This window comes from Bactrocera oleae, chromosome 4 (genome assembly GCF_042242935.1).
Source record: "Bactrocera oleae isolate idBacOlea1 chromosome 4, idBacOlea1, whole genome shotgun sequence".
In the NCBI taxonomy this organism is placed as follows: Eukaryota; Metazoa; Arthropoda; class Insecta; order Diptera; family Tephritidae; genus Bactrocera; species Bactrocera oleae.
Genome location: NC_091538.1, coordinates 74,487,218 through 74,513,469, shown reverse-complemented (window position 1 = coordinate 74,513,469; position 26,252 = coordinate 74,487,218). Strand labels below are relative to the sequence as shown.

The following is a 26,252-nucleotide window of genomic DNA, read 5'->3' as shown; positions in this document are numbered from 1 at the left end:
CGGGATTAAAAAATAAAAAAATGTTAAAATTAAAAATTCGCAACACAGCGTTACACTGAAAAATAAAACCCCTATGACGAAAAACAGCATATAGTGTGCTTACATTGGGACTCTTTTGTAACCCAAACCAATTTAGTGTGGGCTAGGGGACGACGAGGAAAACCGAAGAGATGCGCAATTCAGCATTCCTTTTCATTTTGAAATTTTTTTCATGGTTGCAATAGCGCTCGGTTTCAAATGAATATATACAATATGTTAGGAAATTTGAGAAGATTAAGATCCTCAAAAATATTTAATATAAATTTTTTATAACATTTAGCGATATTAAATGTAATAATATATACATAAATAAATTCTAATAAAAATGGGGTTACTTATTATTTCTTTTAACCGCAAAGGATTTAGTTCGAATATCATTTTATTTAAAACAAGAATTGTACTTATTTCAAAGATGATTTATAATAAATAGACAAAAACATGGAGTAAAGAAATTATGAATTTTTGATACTTAATGATTAGGAAATTCATGTTATAAATTTGGCCTTGAAAATATTAGTAGCGGGTATTCAATACATTCTGGTGCATAAGGGAATTCCCGTCTTAAGTAGTTATTTGAAACTATTAAGAGGGTAGGTATTATGCATATTGTTCTACCACATTCATGGTAATTCATTGCAAGCAAAATTTGAGACCATCATCCCAACTTTTGGACACATACAAAAAATAGATACCGGAATTCAAATTTCTGAACGAATGGTATAGATTCATTTCGAACCGAGCGCTCTTGCAACCATTAAAAGAATTTGAAAATGAAAAGGAATGCTGAAAAGGGTAGCAGCGAGTTGTTACGAACAAGAGTGGCACGGTACCTTGGTCTTTTCTCGTCGTCCCCTCGCCCACACTAAACCGGTTTGGGTTACAAAAGAGTCCCAATGTAAACACACTCTTATTTAACCAAATGGATTTGAACACTGTCCCTGCTGGCAATAACTCTGGTCCTAACAATCTCCTCGAAGCAATAGTGCAAATGGAGCCTGCATATTGTTCGCGGCAGGCAAATATTATATTTTTTTTTTATTTTATGTAAATTGTAATTTAGAAAAAATAGATCCATTACAAGAATGTAAGTATGAGTATTTTACCAAAGAGCCACCCCCCAAAAATTTCTGTTAAAGTTTTTATGAGTTTCTTAGGGCTGGGTTCACAAAACTACCCGAAACTCTTGTTTACGTCTGGTAGTTAATCATTTTCTTACTCAAGGGGTTATGGTCAATTCACATAGAACTTTTGCTTTGATTTACATCAGACATTTGTTTTGACAGAAAAGTTAGGTGTACGCTTTTGTATAAGTACGTTCACATAAAAAGTTTTCGACGCCAAGCCTTAAAAGAATCACGTCACAAGGTGGCGTTATAGTGCAATTGACTTGTAACAACTGTCACAGCTTAAACCAAAAAAAGTAATAGTAAATACTTGTCGTAATCTTGTATTCTATTATTCTTTGGCAAATCCTTTAGTTTCTTCGCTTCGTTGTTTCACAGGCACACTGACTTTATAGAACAGAAACAACTAATGAGATAACTTTGTCTTAGCACAATTAAAATTTCGCTGTAACCTGGTGTGTCTGCCACACATTAAGAAGTCGGCCTGCATCGGGCGAGATGTGCCACATCATTGAAGGGTTGGCAGCTACACTGCAGTCAAAATGAAAAGCCTAGATTTTTGCAAAGCACACTCAGCCGCAACAACGCAACACCACGTTTGGCGACTGTGAGGCAGCAACAGGTGGAGTTGTATAAACTTCCCTTTGCTGAACCTGAAAAACTTGTTAAGTGTCTTGCCGTATAATCGCTTCGTATTCATTCTTCAGCTAGCGCCGTCTCTATTGCATTTTTTATCAGTCAAGTTTGTGATATTTAGAAATGATATACTATACTTTGCAATGTTCATAAAGTGATAACTTTAAAGATATTTTCCTCTAATGATCGAAATCGGATATATTCATGCGCCCAATTCTCTACTTATTCGCTTCCCGAATATTAATTTTACCCTCCGCGTAAACCTTGTGCCTACTTACATATTTATGTATGTATATGAGCATGAATGCAGCTAAGCCATGCGAATAGCTAGCGAAATAACTTGTTTTGTGCGATATCTGTTGAAATTTCTCTTTTTGCTATTTCCGCTCATTTCAAGTTGTCTTTTTTTCAAGTTTATTTAGTACAACGAAAGTCAAGGCTGCCCGCTCAAGGTATTTAAATAGCTGTTGACTTTGAAGTCAATGTGACAACACACACTCGCATACACGCATTCACATATTCATATCACGAAATGCAGTGAAGAGCACGAGAATCTAGTATTAATCGAACTTGTCACAAGCAGTAGATATATTTGTTAAAAAAGCTTTCCTGGTAAGAAGTGAAGCAGCGGCGATAATTTCTTGATTAACATTACTGTTTAAATCTAGATAGACCATACTACTGCAATTTTCATAATCTGTTACATAGATAAAATATGTGTTCAAAAAAAATAAATAGTAAGCTATAGAAAAGATATGTTTAAAATGGACGCTCACCGCCTCATTTTAGTGAAATCTAAAAATGTTCGGTTCCGTCTAAAATCTGTGATACATATTTACTGCTTAATAAAAATAAAATGAAAAACTTTGAGCCCACAAGAAATTTGCTAAGAAATTCCCGCACAATATTATTTGAAATGTGTAATAGCGGACTTCACTTATTAAAAATAGGGGGACTCTACATATTTCCTTTATTTAAAGTATATGTGTAAGCAAATTCAATGCCCCTGGAAATGTTTCCATTCGCTGTTTTCGAAACAAATAATTTGTACAATTGAGTTCAACTATCATCATGTGAACTTGTAGAATGTCTTCTTTCTTCTAATATATATACATAGGCTACAAATATTCCCATCGAAATGGCAGAACACCGTGTGAGCCTATGATTACATTCCGCTGTGGGAACGCTTGTGTAAGTTGTTTTTGAAATAATAAATGGAAGAACTCTTAATTAACACGCTTACTTGCAGATTATTATGTGTTTCACATATTACGGAGGGCTGTCTAGAAATATATAAGTCTTTTGGTGATAATTTTCGCTTGCTTTGGTCATATATAATTCATCAGCATTATCAATATATCAATATATACATACCGATTACCGAAAGGTTTGAGTAAAAGGAACTGCAACAATCGTTGAGTTGATATTAATGAGCAATGACAAAAAATGTATGTATGTATGTGTTTTCTTAATTGATGACCCCTACATGTGTGTTATATTATATTATTGTCTCATATTGAAATATGTAACTTTTGCAAAGAAAGAATAAGGTACAATCAAACTATATATTTTGGAAAATACTGTTTTAAACAGCCTTTCAACCCAAAAATTTATTTCCCGCCTTTATTTCAACAGACACATTATATATTACTCAAACGCGTTGATCTTTAGTATCTAAAGTATGAATCTATAATTTATTTGTACTGGATAAGAATCCCGCAAATATACAAAGTTTTGAAGTTCTTAGTTTTGAATTGGTTCTTAATTAACAGTTATCGTTTAATCGGAGTACAACGTTTGTACGCCCGCATACAAAAATATAATACGAATGATGTACCTATACATATATCCATATATCCAAACATATGCATATGTACATGTGTGTGTTAATCGCAACATGTATGGTATAGGTACACCAACGTAAAATGAAAAGAACGGCTATACTTGAACTAAATGTTTGTAAAACAGAACACTTGAACTGAACATAATTAAATCAAAGGGGTTGGCGTCTCAAGAAAATCCACTTAAATAAGTTGCATATATGAGTTTTAGTCGAGTCACTTCCTTTTCACATCAAGGCAATAGCTTTGGGGACTAGTTAAAATAACCGAGAGTGGCGGACGCTTCAAGCCTACATATTACTTTAGAACACAACAGGAAAGTACAATTTTTCAATTTAGTAAATACAATGAACACACCGTTTTAATTAAACAATTGAGAGATCGAGTTCCGACACTTCGGAAGTCCAAAATAAGTAGATGTATCTCGTTGTGAACTTGCGGAGTATTCAATGGAATCAACCTAACGGAAGCACTTTAATACCTTAAATGCGGAAAAGGTAAATGGGTAAAATGTCAAAAGCCGCCACTTTCCTGTTTCCTCTCTCTTACACAGGCGCACGCACATAATTGCGCTCACATATACACGTACACCACTACACATATCAACAACGCACATCGCACAATAGGAAGCATTGTTGGCTGATTGCTGCGAGAGTGAAGTATTGAGCGCGGAATGGATGTGTGTGCTTTATTGTTCTGCGCGTTCATCTCTAAACGGTTAATGGCAAATTAATAAACGGGTAAACAGATGGTTAACCGACGCTTTAGTGTTTAATTTAATTTCTCTTTGGTGCTGTTGTGGTTAGAAGTCACTATACCTAAAACCTGGCTACCAAGTGGGCTACGCTTGTAAATAATATTTAATTTTTCATATTTATTTCATTACCAGCATTTCACGAGAATGCCTGTGTCGTGCATCGTGTTTTCACTGTTGTGCGAGCGGTACTTTTATATACCCGTAAGTATGTATGAACATATGTAAATGATATCATCCATTTCAATTCATTCACCCGCTGAGCTGGTACATGTGGAAAATATATTGTCTTTCAATTTGCATTATTGTTTTCCTCTGTCTCTATATATCCGATGTTATTGTTATTTCTCTTTGCTTGTTTATTTGCTGATTTGATTCTTATTGGGCATTGTTTTAATCGAATACTTCCGCCAACAACTGCCGCAATGGCCGGTCGCTGCGGTGGCGTGTAATTAGGGGAATCGGGGAAAAGTGAGTGACCAATATTATCACCAGATATTCGCTGTCTCTTTAATCATAAACTACTTACGGGACTACTGACAAATCATTTCTAAATGAGGTATTTGAGGAAGATTGCTTTAAAAATAACTTTTTTTTGTTATTATATAAATAGATGAAAATTTAAATAAATACTGGAATTCTTGGGTTTTCATATCTACTTGGAAACGAGCGCAACAGCTTTAGAGTCAAGAGTTGGTACACTACTGTATTACACTATCCCATTAACTACACTTGGTCCATCGCAAATTAGCCTCATTTTTGTTAACAAATAGAAACTGGTGTATTTGACATACCAAATTATTATTACTGCTACTTCTCAAATTTGAACGTGATATGGATGATAAGATTCCGTATGTATTCGAACTTTATGTCTGCTTAGATTGTGAGCTTGTAGAGCAATTAAGTTGGCTCACCTTTCCATCTGTATATCAAGTAACAAGTCGACTGCACTTGTAATTATGATTCTAATCATTGTCATCATGAAATCGTTTTAACAATGTTATCGTTTCATTCGTTTCTATTAAGTAATATATATGTGCATTTGGATTTCCTGTGTTAGCGGCAGTGAATAATGAATACCACAGCTTAAAGTAGGTATGTATATACCCTGGAGTAAGAAAGACTACTTCTAAAGTAACAATGCTCACACTCATCTCCAACATAACGGTATTGTTCCAAACGAATAATGCAAATGTCGCAAAATACGTTGATATTGACGACATATGTACATAGTAAGTGTAAGTGTGGATCAATTCAAAATAGAGCAATGAACCTCAATCCTTATCTTGTATCGACCGTATTCATATATGTATTTATCCGCTTAACTTTAAAGGTATCCTTTAAATATAATTATAACATATACTATAAATTCTTATGCCCTTCGAAAATTATGCAAAGTATGTGCAAATACATAGGTTTGCGTGCACATGACCAGTTAGTTTTGCTGCTATAATCCAGGAGAGCCTATATTTAAGAAAATTCAAGAACAAACAGAAAAAAATTTAAAACAAGAATGAATATGATGTCCAAGATCTCAGTTAAGAGTTAAGATTTAGTGTTCAAATTTCCAGGGCAAGGTTATATCTAGCTACAAAACCATTACTTGAGACCCTGAAAATAGAATCATTTGTTTAACTGCTTATATCATCAAATCTAGTTTCGTATTAACATTTCTTGTTTTAATTTCAAAAAATCGAAATAAATACACATCATAAAAATCACATGGGTCACACCTTTGCTACCACAAATTTCGCGCAAATTGCACAAACATCTCTACCTTCGTCATAGGCGGTTCATCCTTGTTATACCAATTAGTTAGGAAACGTAAAATGCCGCCCAACATATCGAACATGCCCTCCAGTTCAAAGAATATCGAAAAGAGCCAAGAAACAACGGTTATCAAAGTTAGGGCAGACGCAATGCTCCGCAATTCTGTAAAGAATAGGCCAAATGGTAAGACTTGTAATTAAATGTGCACACAATACCTGAATAATTTTTAAATGACTTCTTTTCACGCGGCAACGGCAACACCCTGAGCGGTTGTCTTCGAGAGCTGTCAAGCATGTCACCGACTGTTTCCCGGGGCACATAACGACGAGGAATCTGCAGCGGCGGTACCACTAGCGGTGGATGATATGCACGTGGCGTTAAAGCGGAACAACTAGTGTTGACCTCTGTTTGAGTTTGCGCATTCACATGAGGTGACACCGATTTGGTTTTGGCATCGTCATTGAAGAAGCGTGTAGGAATTTTGTCTATATTGCGCGGTGTAAAAATCGGTCGTGTCTTCTGGTTGGAATGGCGACGTGAGCCCTATATGATAATATTATGATGAATAAGATATTTTTTTCTTGTTATTGTTCATACTTTCGAACGCTTGGTAGTGATAAGTCTGGAACAATCATTTCCAAAACCAGAAATTTTCGTTGATGAAGCAGTATTTTTTGACACTGAAAAGACCTGAGAACATTGAGAAGCTACGGTGAATGGATTCAAGTTCGCCTGCATATTATCCTCTTCCAGGTGGATAGAATGTTTCTCGCCTGTTTCACTAACCGCAACCGCACGCGGCCCTTCATGCATAACGCTAGGATATATTAAAAATCTTAATAAATAAAATCACAGTCAGTTGCAGAACCTTGCTCACGTGTCACCGATGAAGTTTGTCTTAGAACTATGACTCGCCATGGTATAAGGGCTTCGTTCATTTTGAAACAACTCGGTACGCGGACTGAGCTGTATGAGATTAATGGCAGATGGATCATTGACAAAACTGCCGGTTTGTTTTCTGCAGAACGGTTACATTGTAGAATAGTCATGAAAATCAATATTTTGTTCGTACACTCACCTCGGCTTAGAGGACATTCGGCAGTATTTTAAGAAAGAAAAACGGCAGTTAAATATGTATACAAATAAATTTTTGTGTTCATATAAAAATATATATTTTTGATTGCAAACCACAAAAATACTTGACACAAAACAACTCTGTGAAATGTACTGAAAAGAATGCTAATGGTTGTGCTTAGTGTATGGTGTATTTACTGACGAGGCTATTAAGCACATTAATAATAAAGTTCACCTTATTTATATACTACTGAATACATGTCCAGCTTTTTAGCATAATTTCTTTTGTAAAAAAGTAAAACGTACATATAAACATATTCATGCTGCAGAATGAAGATCCATATTCGATTTCAAGATTATCGATCTGATGTTATGTATATATGTGTACTTATAGAAAGAACTAACGTTATACTTGATGTTGTAGTTAGTTTTAATAATAAAAACGATGGCTCACTTAATTTTTTATTGTATATTTAAAAAATGTATAACGATAAGTCTTTTCTACGATTTCGTGAGACATTTGTTAAATTGAATAATTTGAAGAGTTATTCTGTCCATCAAGTAATTCATGGTCCATTTATAGAAGATGTATCTGGAATGAATAGACTTCCCGCTCAAATTCATTTCAGCAATACAAGCATGTGATTGACTTTTTTAACAATAGGTTCATCGATTTATGAGCCGGCCAGAACCATTTCTACTTCCGCCGAAGTACTTGTGTGTTAGAAACATAACTATACTCCTGCCATCCAATTACTGAAAAATCACCTTAATGTTTATAGGTACTGGCATATCGTATAGGTATGTACTTGGTATGAAATGCAATTTTGACCGGCAGCCATTGCATTTTACAGACGCCGACTGGGCACCATGGATTACCTTTTATTATATTCTTCGCTCATTTGCATACTCTTACATTTCAACTGCATTTCTCTAGACGGTTCAGCATTTGGAATTGCCATTTCTGCTATTTTATTATACTCTCGCAACATGTTTTATTTTTGCAATTTTTAAGCACGTAAAATCCGACGGAGTTAGCGCACACTCCATATTCTGCTCTCGGTGCTACGCTTTTTATTGATAGGCACACTAACACATACATTTACATCTATGTACAGATATTTATATGAACTATAGGAATGTCTGCACTTGCATAGTCGTCGGCCCACATAGACTTTATTTTGCTGCAACAACGGGCGATGAAGTAGCGAATCAAAACATACGTCCGACGCCAAACTTTCTTGTTGTTGTCTGTCCACTAAATTTAGGCGATTAACTCTACTTTTACACACAGATTCTTTTGTAACCCAAACCGGTTTATTGAGGGCGAGGGGACGACGTGGAAAGACAAAGGGACCGTGCCACTCGTGTTCGGGTGGCACGCTTTGTGTTCTTGTTCGTAACAGCTCGCTGATACGCAACTCAGCATTCCTTTTCATGGTTGCAATAGCGCTCGGTTTCAAATGAATTCGTTCACAAATTTGAATTCTGTTATCTATTTTTTGTATGTAATATACAAATAGGGAATTCCCGTCTTAAGTATTTCTTTGAAACTATTAAGCGGGTAGGTATTATGCATATTGTTCTACCATATTCATGGTAATTCATTTCAAGCAAAATGTGGGACCACCATCCCAATATACAAATGAAACACGCTCTAAGTGTTGCGCAGTCGAACCGCACAAATATTTACGAAAATTTTGTGAAAAGAATGCAGAAAAACTAGACTCGAGTTGCTGGACTCTTTTTGACCGTGTGAATGCACAGAGCGATACCAAAAGAGAATTTGAAAAAAATGAGACTCTTTTGAGTCCCAATGTAAAAGCGCACATATATGTACTTAGTGCTCATAAATAAACGCACATATGAGTATTCTTCTATGTTTATTACATATTCTTTTCCTGCGGATTGCTCCGGCTGATTTTTTACCGATCAGTTTATGAGTTCTACGATTGAAATTTAGGGAAAATATTTTTGTGAAAACAGCATGCCCTTGTGCCAAAAATGATTAAAATCGGGTTAATACTTAACTTAGCCCCCAAATACCTAATGTAAATATTTTCGAACTTCCGGTTGACTTTATAACGCATCTATCGGTTAATATGTAAGTAATCTTAATGAAATTTCGAATGCATCTTTTCTAATAAAAGTGTAGCTTTTAGCCTGTGATTGTAAATAATGGATGCAATACTTCCTACTATTAATTAAAACATATACGAAAATCTCATATATCACTTTACCTTAGAGAGCATGAAATATTCGGTTACACCCGAACTAAGCCCTTCCTTACTTGTTTTTAAGTTAGAAATACTCAGAGAAATAAATTTTGAATGGAAAACAGTTAACTAACGAAATCATGACCATTAGAATGCTCATTTTGCTATACGTTAGGTCTAAAATATGCATCCAACTCCAGAACTTATATCGCAGTTTGAGTATCCTATAAAATGCAAATTAGTTCGCATGGTATTCTTATTGAAGGATCAGACGACATGAAGAGAACTTTTAACAAAACATAGGACTGTAACTAAAATAGGCATGCGAAAAAGAAACGTTTCGTCTTATTTTCAAAACCTATCAATTACCATACCAGATATTCACCCAATATAAAGCCACAAAAAGTTAAAAGTTTTTCGTTTTAATCTGTGTGTCTTCTTTTAGGAACAAATTTTATTTATTTGAAAATTGTATCATTTCATATTCCGTTTTTTTATTTCTAACTTTGAAATTTTCTAATTAACAATACTACTTACTTTCGGACTTAAGACATATAACAATATATAAAATATAAAACAAGTACTTGGTATAAAAATACAAGTAGGAATTGTGCCTTAAATACTCATTAAACTAATAGGACAGCGATATTTTCCAATAGTCAGCTTAGTTACAAATAATTATCTTTGCATATATGTATATTTCTGTATGTATATGCATATGTATATACATGCGTATGGGTTGATGTGTATAACTGATAACAAATCACAAGTTATATATCATATGTGTTAATACCGAAAATCTATGACAGCAACGCCATGGCACGCGCCAATCGCACACGAAAATCACGATAAAGCATTTTACCACCGATCGGCACCCGGCATAAATACATGTCAAGGCTCATAAGACACAGAGCTTTGCCGTTCATCGGGAACTTTTGCGGCAGCTCTGGCGTCACTTCTAGACCCTCCGACAGGGCCATATTAATTAGCCATTTCCAAACATCAGCGCGTGTCCAATCGCGCGGGTCTAATGGCAGGCCGTCGGAACCCAGTTGATACGGTAGGATTGTGTTAAAATTACTATTGCAGTTGTTGTTAGTACTGATGCAGGTATCGTTGTTGCTTTTGCTATTATTATTACTGGTACCAGACGTGGTAGGACTGTGCGCGGGTGTATGTGGCAGATGCAAGTAGGGATGTCTTAATGATATTGTCCGTTTCAGCGTCGACGGAGAGTTCGCCTTGCTACTCCAAAGATGTTGCAACTCATTTTCATTGCGACAATTGGTGCTGACCTGTGAGAGGTCAAGGGGCGGCACGCGACCAGCATATTTCAAAAAACTCGACTCGACTTGCATAGTTAATGGAGATTGACAAATTCTGATGTGGTGGATTACCTTCAGTATACCGAGTGTCTGCAAAGAAAAGATAATTTAAAATATTATTATATATTTGCTCCAAAACTGTTACATATGTACATTAGGACATCGCTTCGTACTCTGAAAAATTGGTTCAGAGACACCTCTAGGAAAGGCTCTCCAAGTATGAGCTCTTTATTGTGACATGAAGGTCCTCCGCCTATCTGATAGAAAAATTCTAAATTCTAAATAAACTTAACAGTTTTTTCTTTACTCGTAACTCGTGAACGCTTCACTTAATCAAAAATTATACGGGCCATATAACGGGTGTTTTTTTTAGAGGTATAGAACTTTAAATTGTAATAAAAAAAAACGATGGATTATTCGATTGACATGAATTTTATTTATCCGAAAGATAATAACCCCACAGAAAGTAGTCCAGCGGTGTTAAATCACAAGATCTTTGAGGCCAATTCACAGGTCCAAAACGTGAAATTAGGCGGTCACCAAACGTGTCTTTCAATAAATCGATTGTGGCACGAGCTGTGTGACATGTTACGCCGTCTTATTGGAACTATAGCTCTTGGATATCATGGTTGTTCAATTCAGGAATGAAAAAGTTAGTAATCATGGCTCTATACCGATCACCGTTGACTGTAACGTTCTGGCCATCATCGTTTTTGAAAAAGTACGGACCAATGATTCCACCAGCCAAAAAGCGCACCAAACAGTCAGTTTTTCTGGATGTAACGGTGTTTCGACATACACTTGGGGATTAGCTTCACTCCAAATGCGGCAGTTTTGTTTTTTGAAGTAGCCATTCAACCAGAAGTTGCCTTCATCATGAAATGAACGTAGTGCGCGATACGTATTCCGCACAGAATCATTATTTTCGAAATAAAATTGCACTATTTGCAAGCGTTTTTCAGGCGTGAGTCTATTCATGATGAACACCCGATACATACTTATATACTCATATATTTATATACCTACGTATATAGGAGTATGTGCCTCTAAATTAAAAATAACAACCAATGCAAAATTTTTAAATGTAAATAGAGTTTATGATTTAATAAGGCAATAAAAAACGAACCAAATAATTTCAATTTTTATTTCGATGGAAGAATTTAAAAACTCTAAGCGCAAAATATTATTTTACATTATTATATATTACAGTTTATTTCGAAACAATGCGAAAAATTTATTATTTTTGTTAGTGAGAAGCTTCCTCAATTGCTGGAGAGATGAGCTTTTAGAATTGAAAAAACTAGAATCTCTTATATTGGTTGATCACGACTCACTATTTAATTTTATAATGTGAAATTAATGCATACTTATTCTTAATTCCGGATCTTTATTTAGATTTGATTAAATTGGAATGGAACCGCGTACCAACGTATCCGAATGAATAATAATATATATATGTATATACTTAGGTTATCATTGATGTACATATAGTTAAACTATGAAAAATGTCAAATAATTTAAGGTATAAATAACCCTCTAACTCATTCAATTTGTTCGACAATCAACACTAAAAAACAGTACCTGTACATATTCGTATAACTCAACTGGGTTGAAAGAAAAGATATCAGAGGGATTTTTAATTGACCCTTTTATCAAATCAGTATACTAACATAGTGAAAAAAAATATTTCATGTAAAATCAGCTTTGGTTTTTCGCCTTGGTTCTTCGCTTTAATGGACACAATGAAATTGTTTAAATATCCGGCTTTGAAACCCTTTTTAATGAACAACAAAGACAACACCAATAAAGAAAACATAGCTTTGATAAATGAGCAATAATCGTATATTAAGATGACATCTACCCAAAGTCGTAGGTTTTCTAAATTTTTTTCTTTCTGCTGTACTGTTGTGTTCATACTCATAGTCATAAGTCGACATTCCACTGAAACACTAAAGGAAATGGAAACACATAAAACGCTAATAAGTAGGTTTCATGATTTAATAACATTTTACGTATGTATAATGAACGTACACAATACATACATACTTGTATATAAATACGTACCATATTGTGTGGTATGAATCACTTTACTTGGTATGAAATATATTTTAGCCTGAAAAGTCAATCTCATGGTTATCGTGTGAGCAAATCATGACACCATGACCTAGCTTTTGATCTTTTGGATAAAGGCAAATACTTCTGCTCAAATATAAACGAGACTGGCTCAATAAAACAAAAACGGTTAATTATTCTTCAATATTTATTTTATCCCTTTCAAAATAGTCACCATAAGAGGCGATACACATATGCCACCTTTTTTTCCAATCTTCCTAACACTTCTGGTAGGCCGCTTTAGGTATGGCTTTCAGTTCCTTCTTCGAATTCTCTTTTATGACTTCAATCGACTGAAAATGCTTTCCACGAAGCGGCAATTTGAGTTTAGGGAAAAGAAAAAAGTCACACGGTGCCATGTCGGGTGAATACGGTGCTTGCGGAACAATATTTACGTTGTTTTTGGTCAAATAATCGCGTACAAGACGGGACGTATGAGCTGGCGCAAGGAACAAGTCGAGCAGACACACGTCTCATGCCCAAAACATCGTGAATAATGCTATGAGCGGATCCATTTGATATGTTGAGCTCACTAGCTATCTCTCTTTCAGTCGACACAATTTTCTTTACTTTTTCGACGTTTTCTTCGTTTATTGACGTTGCTGGACGACGATCATGGGGCAAGTTCTCCAGCGATGTACGGCCGTCCTTGAACGACTTATACCAATCAAAAATACGTGCACGTGATAGGCAAGACTCCCCCCCTATGCCTTCTGCAACATTTTCATTGCGTCCGTCGCACTTATTCCATTGGAATAACAAAATTTCAAACAAACTCTCTTTGCTCAACGTTAATTTCCATAGTAAAATTCGAAAAACACACTCGAGGTCGACTTGTTTATAGTGCCGTAAAAAAAAACTATGTGACAGATCGCGCTCAAATTTGACATGTAAACATATAACAGTCCTGCCAACCTAAGCAAAAGTATGGTCATATGTCATGTCCTAGTCGAGTTATGGATAAAGTCTCGTTTATATTTGAGCAGAAGTTTAAATTAATTTAAATTGAAAATACAAACTTTAAGTAAACGTGTGATTTGAGTCTTGAAAGACTTTGTTAAAGTTTATTAAGCATTTTTATTTGCTTGGTAGATAAATAAATACTATTTTGAGTCTCTTTTAGACATTTCAAAAACTCACATGGCGTTTCCTTCTCGGGGGAAAGCCAACAACCGTTGCGCTGTTATAAACGAAAAACTAAAATATTAAAAAAAAAAAAAAATTGCTAGAAGTAAAGTATTATTAAATGCTGCCGAAAACAATACAACTGACGAATACTGATACTTTTTCTCACCACCGTGTACTAATATCCTTTAAATTTTATATTCTTATGTACAGAAGTGAAATGCTCAGTTGCAAAGAACCTTACTCCATCAATAAAAAGACAAAAGACTTCTTTGCTACCAGTTATTCTTAATTTGATTCTTGCCCTAAAGGTAAATAAACACACCAACACCATACGTTATTTATTGTGTATGTTTGCATATGTGTTCATGAATATAACTCTACATATACTATATGCGCATATGTACTTCCTGTAGTTTAATGATTCCCTTATTTCATTCTTATTTAAATTGTAAACTTCCTCGTCTTACAATTGATGATGTTTCATTCCGAGTAACTCGCACTTAGTGACAGAGCGTAAACGATTATGGTCGGCTGGTTGCCTTGAGCAGGAAGCGCAAGCGCATGGGCACGCGTCATCTGCACTTGAATGCTTCCGTTGCACGCCACGTCACGCCACAATCCCGCATTCGATTTAAACATTTATACGTGTACACTTATAGACAATGAAATACATAAATATTTATGTATTTACAATGTACCCGTGCACTGTATATAGCTACGACGGAAGGAAAGCAAAAAAAATAAGAAATGCATAAATGTGAACTCCTGGTGCACTACACAGCGGTTGTCGTTGACAGGATGTACGCACACAACAAACAACGACAAAAGGAAATCAATTTGTATGGACGTGTGTATGTATGTATGTGTCATAAAGCAACAGTAATAATTCTACGCACTTCCTCCCGCACAACTGTCGCATTGCTCTGTAGCAATCCGTTAGTAAGCCGTCCGATTTTAATGTCTTGCTTTGCCGCTTGAACAGCCTGTATTTGTAGCTGTGACTTTTATGTCAAGGGGAAAATTTTTTGCGGAAATTGGGAGGGAGAATTTTCAAAATCAAGCCACTTGGTTTTTATTTATATTTATTCTTGCGACAGACACAGCCACTTGAACGCGTAAAAAATTTAAATTGTAATTTCTACCTATTAACTTTTGAAGTTCATTAAAAAGATTTCAAATTCGTAGCTTTTTCTCCATTCTTCCAGCTATACAAATATATGCCCATAGGTAAGTATGTACGTACAGCTCTTCCAGCCGTAAATGAACTGTTTTGTTGAAAATGAAAATGACGCATTTCCTGCCATTTGGCGAGCTCTTTCAGTTTGGCGTAATTTGCTAGCAACGCTTCCGCCTATATGTTTATCATTTCGAGCTTACAAATACAGGGGCATGCTAATATAAGTGTATGATATGCCGAACTGAATATTTCAGCACATCAATCGATTCGAAAGTTTTGTCTGGGGTCTCAGTAATTAAAAACTAAAAATAAAAAACAATAGGCGATGTATGTAATATTTTTGTTAATATTTTCATTTTCAAAAGCAAGTATCAAGACCACTCTCCAGAGTACTTAGGAGGCTCTTCGGGAATTTTGGGTTATGTAGTATTTTCGACTCACTTTGCGTTAGTTGATGGTGACGATGGATACACAATTCATGGACGCGTGAGAGGAATAACTTCCCAAATACGATGACAGTATAATCGAAGTAGATGTAATGCTACATATCTACACATAAGGTAGTTATGTGCGGTCGAATGCCTCATTTGCTCATCCGGCCGACTTCTTCGTGCAGCCTCAATTATTTGCTTCCTGCGACAATTTTGTTAATTTTGCAAAAACTAAAAATAACACATAAAAAACTACTATACTATAGTTTTTCTTTTTGGTGTGTGCTGTGGAAAGGAAATTTTTATTCTGATGACTTTTATGCTGTGACAATAAATAATTATTCAAAAATATGTATGTACATATTGTTCACTATTTCTAGAAAACGCCTATCATCAAACGCGACGTACATAGCTGCAATGGATGCAAAAACATGTGAATATTTTATAATATTCTAATTTTATTTATGAATTTGTTTTACGTATTGATAATTTTGTTTCAATTATTGGCTAAACACCTGCTGTTTTCGTCTTTTAAGACCGTTTGTATGTCAGCTATATGCTTCAGAAGTCCGATATCGACGGTTCCGACAAATGAGCAGCTTCTTAGGATGTGTGCAAAATTTCTGAACGATATCTCAAACACTGAGAGACCAGTTCGTTCGTGTTAAATTTACATAATTGGATACTCATTTAATTCCTGTAAATATTACTAATTCACCCATGTTCATATGAAAGCGTGAAGTAATCTTTCTCATACTTTTAGTATCAAGGTCACGATTCACAACAGGTATTAATATATGTATAACATATATTCCACTACTAGAGAAAATCAATCTGATTTATTTATTATTGTATATATTTTATATATATTGTATAGTTTTGCTGTATTAATGGAACTATTATACATTATTTAAAAACCATGAAAGCAGTTAAACATTTTTGAAATATGTAATGAAAAAATGGGGCGTATCTACCTATAAATTCTCCACATAAAGGCTGCGATTACTCCTGTCATAAATATCACGAATTATCAAAGTTAATTTCTATCTCTTTCTCATTTGCAAAAATAAAGCATTGTGATTTCAACACATACATATATTCATACGAGTATACATATATGTATATGGAATGCCCTTTAAAGCCAATTCTATGCAATTTTTTCACCTATGCCGTCCGCTTTTATACATACATACATATGTACATATGTATGTAATTTAATGGGGCTGCTGACACCAATTCAGCCACTTCATGCATTACAAATGTTTATATACATACATAGGTATGTACTCATAAATATTTGCCAGAAAAAGCAGGCAGTTAAAGAGTTGTAGTCTATGTATGTATGTATGCATGTACAATACATATGTTTATATGAGTGCTCGCTTAATTACACCCTCTTTTGTATGTATGTATATGGAAAACGTTGATAGTTTTGCGATGTTTCTCTCAGTCTGGCGCAAGAACTCGCCACCTTCGACACCCAATGCTTCCAAAATTTCAGAACGTCACTAGTGTATTTGAGATATTAGCCGTGGCGATCCCGACGTATTTGTGCCCAGCAGCGTCTTAGATACTTATTGCTTTTCGCCTCACAAGAAACTTTGTTGTTGCCTTTTGTCTGGAAAAACTTCTTTATAACTATGCGTCTGCATATAAAAATAAAAGAGAGTCTGCATTTTAGTGTTGAGTCTGCCGCCTTCCAAGATAGCGTCTGCCGCGCCGCGGTCGAGTGAAAATCGCCGCTTTGCTTGGCAGTAGTAAATATAGCGCGCAAAGATCTTTCGCCGAGTCTAGACATAACGTTAGACAGCCTGCGTGTTTCACTCGTCGGATGTACTTTCTTTCTTCATTAAGTTTGCCTCGAAGTTTGTAACGCCCGAAAGGAAACGTCGGATACCCTATAAAATATATGTATATACTTGTATAAATGATCAGCTGAGTCGATTTAATCATGTCCATCTGTCCGTCGTACGAGAAGCTGCTCATTTGTCGGAACGGCTGATATCGGACCACTATAGCATATAGCTGCCATAAAAACTGAACGATCGGAATTAAGTTCTTCTAGGGAACCTTTTGTATTTGTGAAGGGTAGGTGCAACCGAAGTTAATCTTTTTTCTTGTTTTGGTTTTTTATCTGCAATTGCATCGACGGTTGACTGCAATATATTTATAATTTATCTCAACATGAAATGCTTGCCTTATTTACGGAATCGTAAACGAAAGTATAGCGCAAAAAATTATCGGTTCCAAACCAGAAAATGATCACACAGCGAAAGTTAATGCAACAACTCAATTGAGTCCCATTGCGGCGGAATATGTATATTAATACCCATATATCCATAAAAGTCATGCAAAAATAAGCAGACAATAAAACAAGAAAGTCAAATCAATATATGAATTCATACTAAACGCGCAAAGCAGCAAAGCTTATGGCGTCTCATACATTCACTTTCATGCCTCCCCAAAATTCATCATCATTGCAGCGATCAACGAACGATACACTAACAAGTAAGGAGCGGTCGGCGAGAGTGTCGTCTGATGCACACCATGTTGCATTGTAACATGTGATGAATGCCCGTCTTCTAAGTGCCGTTTCACATTGGGACGCAAAAGAGTCTCATACCAGTTTATTGTGGGTGAGGGGACGACGAGGAAAGACGAAGGGACCGTGCCACTCGTGTTCGGGTGGCACGCTTTGTGCCGTTTCACATTGGGACGCAAAAGAGTCTCATACCAGTTTATTGTGGGTGAGGGGACGACGAGGAAAGACGAAGGGACCGTGCCACTCGTGTTCGGGTGGCACGCTTTGTGTTCTTGTTCGTAACAGCTCGCTGCTAACCTTTTCAGCATTCCTTTTCACTTTCAAATTCTTTGAATGGTTGCAAGAGCGCTCGGTTTCAAATGAATTCGATCGCAAATTTGAGTTCTGTTATCTATTTTTGTATGTAATATGCAAATACGTATGCATAGAATAATAGAAATATTATGACAAATTGTAAATAAGGAGAAAATTAAGATATAGATTATGGAGTAAAGAAATTATGAATTTTTAATACGGAGTAAAGAAATTATGAGTTTTTAATACTTAAAGATTAGGAAATTCCTATTATAAATTTGGCCTTGAAAATATTAGTAGCGGATATACAATACATTCTTGTGGATTAGGTAATTCCCGTCTTTAGTATTTTTTTGAAACTATTTAGCGGGTAGGTACTTGTATTATGCATATTGTTCTACCATATTCATGGTAATTTATTGCAAGCAAAATGTGTGACCATCATCTCAACATACAAATGAAATACGCAGCACGCAGTGTTGCGCGGTGTTGCGCAGTCGAACCGCACAAATATTTACGAACATTTTGTGAAAAGGAATGCAAAAAACTAGACTCGAGTTGCTGGACTCTTTTTGACCGTGTGAATGCCCAGAGCGACACCAAAAGAAAATTTGAAAAACACCAGACTCTTTTGCATCCCAATGTGAAACGGCACTAATATACAAGTATGTTTAAATACCATCAGATGTACTGTACATACATACACACTTATGCATAATGAACGTATTCCATTTCCACTCTTTATATATGGGTCTCAAGAAGCGACGGCGCACGCATTTCATACAACAGTTCCTATTGTGACTGCATTCTCTTAGACAAGAGAATGACTACATTCGGTGCCATATCAGGACTATACGGTGAATGACCCATCAAATCTTTGTTTTGAGTGCTTAAAAACCTCGCATTGTTGTGACGAATAGTGGTCCGTCTTCTGCGGTTGGTTTTCCTAATTTTTTGAAAGGCAACTGGCAAATAAATCCATGATTTATCACCTGTCATAGGCGTGTTTCGAAGTACCGTTATCGTATTTTTTTAACATTTCTCTCGACCAATCGATACGAGCCGTTTTTTGGGTGATTGACGAATTGTGTGGGATCCAACGTGAACACATTTTTTTAGTCAATTGTTCGTGCAATACTGGTGTATGCTGGTGCCACTAAAGCCTATTGTTATATCAATCTTACGGTAGGTCAAATGAGGATCTTGCAATATCATTTTACGCACAGCATCAATAGTTTCCGGAACAACAACTGCTTATGGACGACCTTCGCGCAATTCGTCTTGGAGTGATCTACGCCTCGATTGAGAGTTTATCCATGTCGGCAGTTGTAAAAAATAATCGATCGAAAATGTTCGCGTTTTAATTCCATTTTTTGACCGAGATGAATACTTTAAGTTACTGTAAACAACACAAATAGCGCTCATATGTCAAAACGGTCTGACTATGTATAACCAGAGAACTTAAAACACTTGTTTTAAACAACACTTGTTTTATTTTCTCTGGTATAACACCAAAAATGTCAAACTTTACAATAAAGTTGTAAGTTGCCAGATTGCAATATTAGGTTTGCCAAATCCCGAGGCAACCTGCGTACATCTCAAAAATAAACAACAAATATTTGCATTTAATGAATCCCCCTCCCATAGCTGTATACAAGAAGTGTGTAAAATTAATTTCGGTAACACGCCTCTTATTTCCAAACTGTTGAATGTGTATTTATCTTAAGGCCTTAATCATTTCCTATTAATGGCTTTTCACAACATTAAGTGTATTTTTAATTACTGGCTTAGTCAGGACGTCACCTTGTCAATCAGAAAATATCAAAGTCAAAGGTTGACTCATAGTGAAATTATGCAAAGCATAAAAGACAAAAGCTTTAAAAGCTGGTTTGCACAAACAAATATGTATAAATATATAAAGGAATATTTCTTAAAGCAATTAATAGTAATACCTCGTCCTCTTCCTATCAATAAACCATGGCCTTAGTATTTTTTATATATATTTGTAGATAAGTGCATAAGCAAGTATGGAAAAGTCGCCAGGTGAATTTTTTTTTACTACGCCTTACCTCATCGACCATTGACGGTAACGAAGAGCACGATAAGTAGCAGTGAGCATCTGTTTTGCACAGAATATGCGCCAACTCATTAATGGAACATCATTGTATCTGCTTATCTGGCAGTACACGTCGGTGGCTTCGGTGCGTTTCTCTGCACAGGCGTGCGCATTAACTCTGCCACATGCTCCCATACAATTGTGTATTTTGAACCTTATCGCCTTACTAGTGCAGCACGCTTTTAAACCGTTCGCTACCCGATGTCTTAACTACACCGTTCGATGCCTTGCTCAATTACGAGTCAGCAGCTGCCGGTTTCAAAATTTTGTAAATATTTTCAACCTTGCTGCAGAAACCATGCCCAAACAAACATATCATACCACATGTCTAAATATATCGTAAGTACATGTGTACATATGTATGTATGGTATGTATTGCAGCAAACACTGTGTAAGACACAGTGGATGAAATGATGAATCTCTATTTCTATTTTATTTAAGACTATGCCGTCAAAAATTCTCAATAAATGATAAATAATAAATAAACTATTAGTTTTTAGTTTTTCTACGAATTTTTTTAATAACCTTGTTGTTGTTATTGAATGGGATGAAGTGTTTTATATAGTAAAATAATGCGTTTGATTCGTGTTCGATCGTAATTGCAATACACAAACCACCCTAGACTTTGACCATAATAAGTGTTTCTACAAAAATTATCTGCCATGTACGTAGTATAATTTTAATGCCAACATTTTTTTTTCAGCTCAACCACAGATTATCTTGGCAAAAAATAAATGTTTAAAGTTTTCAAATAACGCTTTATCATTTCAAGAACTCACCTTAAGTATCAGGTATTTGCTTCCGAGAATTTGTTGATTGTTAGGAAATCCACTTCCGCCGGAAGGCACAATATCGTTTTTGTTGTTCTATATATGCATTTATTTTTTAATTTTTGTTGATAAGAAAACACTTGACGCACCCCAAATCGAATAGAATCTGCACCGAGCGTTTGAATGACGTATCCAATGCCAGCTTGTCGGTTATTTATTGGAAGCTTCTCTCAGCTATCTCAAAATTATTACAGTAAATATGTTTTTGTTATCGTACATTAATTCTGGCGCTCAATCGAGTTTATTTAAAAACATTAATTTGTTCGCGCAATTTGTCACAAGCAATACACACATATGTATTACCGCTCGTGCTAAAAATTAATGTTAGTATATGCACATGTGTGTGTGTGAATTATTGCGCTTCCGTTGTGACTAGACGATTTGTGTGCGTTTTAAAATTTTGCGTTTTTGCTTTTCCAGTTAAAGTTGTTGGGTTATGTGTCGGTGGTGCTTTGATATTAGTCGACTTTCTTTGAATTGACAAAGGTACCTCGGCGATATTTATATTTAAGGTATTTTGTTGTTTCTATGTTTTGCATTATTATGATTTATTTTCTAGTTGTTTTTGTATTTATTTTGAATAGTTGTCTTATCTGTGTATATTTCTAAATAAATAATATAGCTGACTCAGCTTTGTGGGCACTACATCAAATATATATCACTTTTTAAAAGATTTTTATAATTCGAACCTGATGCATACACTGATTTGTTTTCTTTCCTTTTTACTAAATCATAATTCACAAAGTTTTTGATGTTGTACCACCGTTAACGATCGTTATGCGCTGTTTGACTCAGTGTACTTTTAAATGTATGTAGCTGTCTATCATTTTCTGCTAGTTATTTTGCTAATGTTGCACGCTGTCTGCTGATACACACATACAAACACATATAGGCGAAAGTAATCGCCGCACTCTTGTAATCTGCGCTTTGAACTACTTTTTGAAAGTTTCGAAAGTTTTACGTCTTCGTTGTCACAGCTCTCCGTCGCTATCGCCAGACGGTCTTTATGTTGTGCAATATGTTTTTGCTTCTTTAAGCGTCTTATTTTTTTCGATTTATTTCGCAATGCGTGTAGTTGCAAGCGCGTAAACTAACGAAATTTTAACAGACTTTTGTTTTATTAAATTTTTTCTAAATCGCACTTCTACTACGTATTCTTTTTTCATTGCGAATATTTTCTTCCACAACTCAGCACTTCTTCATCACAATTAACTCTCGATGAAAAATAGTAAGCACTTGTATTTAATATGCAATGCCCGCTTTGTCTCAATAGAAACGCCTTTTTCTATTATTTTTTACACCGTTTACTTGCGTGCGTTAATACTTATGTATAATAAGATATAGCTCACTTCACCAAATGAGTTTTGGTTCTGTGTGCGCTGCTAGTTTTGTTATTCGGTGGCGCAGTATGCTGCCAGAGAATATAAAATGTTTGATCAGAGAATAGATATTACGTTCTCTGGTTTGATTCTCTGCGAAGCTCTTCTGTCAGAGAACGTATAACCAGAGAACTTAAAACAAAGTCTCTGGTATAACATAATATACGTTCTCTTCTCTGCTTCTGTCAGGTTTACTGTATGTGCCGTTTCACATTGGGACGCAAAAGAGTCTCATACCAGTTTATTGTGGGTGAGGGGACGACGAGGAAAGACGAAGGGACCGTGCCACTCGTGTTCGGGTGGCACGCTTTGTGCCGTTTCACATTGGGACGCAAAAGAGTCTCATACCAGTTTATTGTGGGTGAGGGGACGACGAGGAAAGACGAAGGGACCGTGCCACTCGTGTTCGGGTGGCACGCTTTGTGTTCTTGTTCGTAACAGCTCGCTGCTACCCTTTTCAGCATTCCTTTTCACTTTCAAATTCTTTGAATGGTTGCAAGAGCGCTCGGTTTCAAATGAATTCGATCGCAAATTTGAGTTCTGTTATCTATTTTTGTATGTAATATGCAAATACGTATGCATAGAACAATAGAAATATTATGACAAATTGTAAATAAGGAGAAAATTAAGATATAGATTATGGAGTAAAGAAATTATGAATTTTTAATACGGAGTAAAGAAATTATGAGTTTTTAATACTTAAAGATTAGGAAATTCCTATTATAAATTTGGCCTTGAAAATATTAGTAGCGGATATACAATACATTCTTGTGGATTAGGTAATTCCCGTCTTTAGTATTTCTTTGAAACTATTTAGCGGGTAGGTACTTGTATTATGCATATTGTTCTACCATATTCATGGTAATTCATTGCAAGCAAAATGTGTGACCATCATCCCAACATACAAATGAAATACGCAGCACGCAGTGTTGCGCGGTGTTGCGCAGTCGAACCGCACAAATATTTACGAAAATTTTGTGAAAAGGAATGCAGAAAAACTAGACTCGAGTTGCTGGACTCTTTTTGACCGTGTGAATGCCCAGAGCGACACCAAAAGAAAATTTGAAAAACCTCAGACTCTTTTGAATCCCTGTCTGAAACGGCACTATTCGGTTCGTTCCAATTTCTGCAACATGTTCGAGACGGCATTGGTCGGAGCGCATGCCTTTATCTGGGTTAATATGCGGAAACTTTTGTTGCTCATTATCGGAAAATTCTCTTTTGGTGTTGCCCATTGCGTTCACACAAGCGATATATTTTTTTCATTTACACGATGCTAAAACTATTTTTCCTTAAATAATTTGTATCCTTATTTACGATCAACGGGGTGACTTGTATAAATCTACAATCTAGGCTTATACAATGGTGTAAACGTATACCAGAGAATGTTCATTAAGAGAACTTAGAATTTATTGTTTTAAGTTCTCTGGTTCATTTATGTTCTCTGCGTACACTTTAAATATTTAGCTCTCTGCTTATACCACATTCTCTAGAGTAAATGTTGTACATTTTTATACTCTAGCAACATGTTGCAGACTATATTCATATTATTCACTTAACGGTTCTTTATAAATGATAAATAATAAAAAACTACGATTTGAAGTCCGTATCTTTGTCCATCCGTTCGTCCGTGCAAGCGATTACGATTAAGCCACAAATTAAGAAGCTAAACTGAAATTTGATACAGGGTGTCGCAGTCAAAAGTGGACTTAGTCCCGTTCTCTAATAAATTCAATCTACATATCTCACAAACTATTAAGGCTCTATTAAACAAACTTGTTTTCTATTGCTTCTTCTTGTGTGATAATGAATAAAATCGGGTGATAACCACGTCTATCTCCCATATAACGGATTATTGGATACTACTAAAAGTGCGATAACTTATTAAAGAAACTCGTCTGAATCATTAAGCTTTACGTCAAAGATAGATAACAGGAGCTACCCGACCAACTTCAATCAGATTTGGTGCATATTATTATCTTAACGACTTAATGTTACAGTGTGACAAATTTGAATGACAAAAACGCGTAACAATTTAGCAGTGTATATTGGCTAATAAGAAACTACTGCAGCTCCCACTTACTGCACATAATGATTTTGGTTATCCTAACAGACTTTATACAGAATATATCGGTCAATGTGAGAGTTATTTTGCTAAACTTGTATGGAAACATGTTCTCAAATATACTTAAGTAAGTCTACTCCTTTTACTAGCCCAGCTCCAGCTGACTTTTAAGTCTTTGTGTTAGTCAAATTTGTAATATTTTAATGAAATTAGGTGGACAAGTTTTCTTAAACATGTATTCAGGTGTATGAATTAAATCGGTCTAGACTTTGGTGTTTACTTTATACTCCTAATAAATTGATTTCCGATTATCTGGTTAGCGTTTTCCACATATACCCAATATATTTATATTTTAGATTTACTTTACATATCTCATTTGATATCTAGTGAATAAGATTTCGTCATACGCATTTCATAATTTGTAACTTTCTTCGCATATTTATGTTTTTTTTTACTAAGATAGTAGCATTTGAACACACACAAAAATTTTATTCAAAGATAATGTTTTCGAATAACGTTAATGTAAATCCTTTCCATATATGCAATTGGTTTTATTTTAATGGCGATGCCGTCGTTAATTAATTTTTTTAGATTCCAATTAGTTTATAACTTTTATACTGATTTATTTGTGGTGCGAAATATAAGTAAAAAGTATTTTTTTTAGTTTCATCTGTCTGCTCTTCTTCGGACCATTTCATTTGCGGTCTATAATTTCAGATTATAAACAAGTATCATTTTCTTCAAGTACTTCTAGCTGTAGACTATTGTATTTTGGGATCAATTGTATATACCTATACCAAAAACCTAAATCAAATTTTCCGAGTTAATAAACTTAATAAAAAACGAGAAAAAACCTTAACTTCGGTTGCGCCGAAGCTATAATACCCTTCACAAATACAAAGGCCCCTTACAAGAACTTGATTCTGACCGTTCAATTTGTATGGCAGCTATATGATATAGTGATCTGATCTGACCAATTTCTGTGGAGAATAATTTGTTGACTTAAGCAATAACTCGTGCCTAATTTCGTGAAGATACCTCGTCAAATAAAAAAATTTTCCATGCAAGCACTTTACTCCGATCGTTAGGTTAATATGGCAGCTATATGCTATAGTCATCCGATCTATACAATTTCTTCGGAGATTAGATTAATGCTTTAAATAATAATACATGCCAAATTTCGTGGAGATACCTCGTCAAATGAAAGATTTTTCCATACAAGCACTTCATTCCGATTGTTCAGTTTGTATGGCAGCTATATGCTATAGTCATCCGATCTAAATAATTTCTTCGGAGATTTCATTGTTGCCTCAAATAATAATCCGTGCCAAATTTCGTGAAGATACCTCGTCAAATGAAAGAGTTTCCCATACAAACACTTGATTCCGATTGTTCAGAT

The 26,252-nt window shown here is 35.3% G+C and overlaps 2 protein-coding genes and 2 long non-coding RNA genes across 4 annotated transcripts; 2 read left to right on the top strand and 2 right to left on the bottom strand.

The window, feature by feature from the left end:
• Window positions 1-460: 460 nt before the first annotated feature.
• LOC118681767 (uncharacterized) lies at window positions 461-7,360 on the top strand. The gene is made up of 2 exons (XR_011396119.1): window positions 461-2,990; window positions 3,049-7,360. It is a non-coding gene; the product is annotated as an uncharacterized lncRNA (long non-coding RNA).
• LOC138857134 (uncharacterized) lies at window positions 6,052-7,350 on the bottom strand. The gene is made up of 5 exons (XM_070108784.1): window positions 7,243-7,350; window positions 7,042-7,182; window positions 6,762-6,981; window positions 6,380-6,707; window positions 6,052-6,326 (listed from the first exon to the last, which is right to left on the bottom strand). The coding sequence occupies exons 1-5, from the start codon at window positions 7,257-7,259 to the stop codon at window positions 6,133-6,135; spliced, it is 900 nt and encodes a 299-aa protein (XP_069964885.1). The 5' UTR covers window positions 7,260-7,350; the 3' UTR covers window positions 6,052-6,132.
• On the bottom strand, window positions 7,243-22,783 carry edl (ETS-domain lacking). Its single transcript, XM_014248082.3, has 2 exons — window positions 21,359-22,783; window positions 7,243-10,869 (listed from the first exon to the last, which is right to left on the bottom strand). The coding sequence occupies exon 2, from the start codon at window positions 10,810-10,812 to the stop codon at window positions 10,255-10,257; it is 558 nt and encodes a 185-aa protein (XP_014103557.1). The 5' UTR covers window positions 10,813-10,869; window positions 21,359-22,783; the 3' UTR covers window positions 7,243-10,254.
• On the top strand, window positions 14,413-16,641 carry LOC118681756 (uncharacterized). The gene is made up of 4 exons (XR_004977499.2): window positions 14,413-15,246; window positions 15,341-16,060; window positions 16,164-16,326; window positions 16,391-16,641. It is a non-coding gene; the product is annotated as an uncharacterized lncRNA (long non-coding RNA).
• Window positions 22,784-26,252: the final 3,469 nt, after the last annotated feature.

Coding starts and splice junctions, on each gene's coding strand:
- LOC138857134 (XM_070108784.1), bottom strand. Junction 6,708..6,761: donor TCACTACCAAGCGTTCGAAA/GTATGAACAATA, acceptor ATTATCATATAG/GGCTCACGTCGCCATTCCAA. Junction 6,327..6,379: donor GTCATTTAAAAATTATTCAG/GTATTGTGTGCA, acceptor TATTCTTTACAG/AATTGCGGAGCATTGCGTCT.
- edl (XM_014248082.3), bottom strand. CDS start 10,812: ATGCAAGTCGAGTCGAGTTTTTTGAAATATGCTGGTCGCGTGCCGCCC.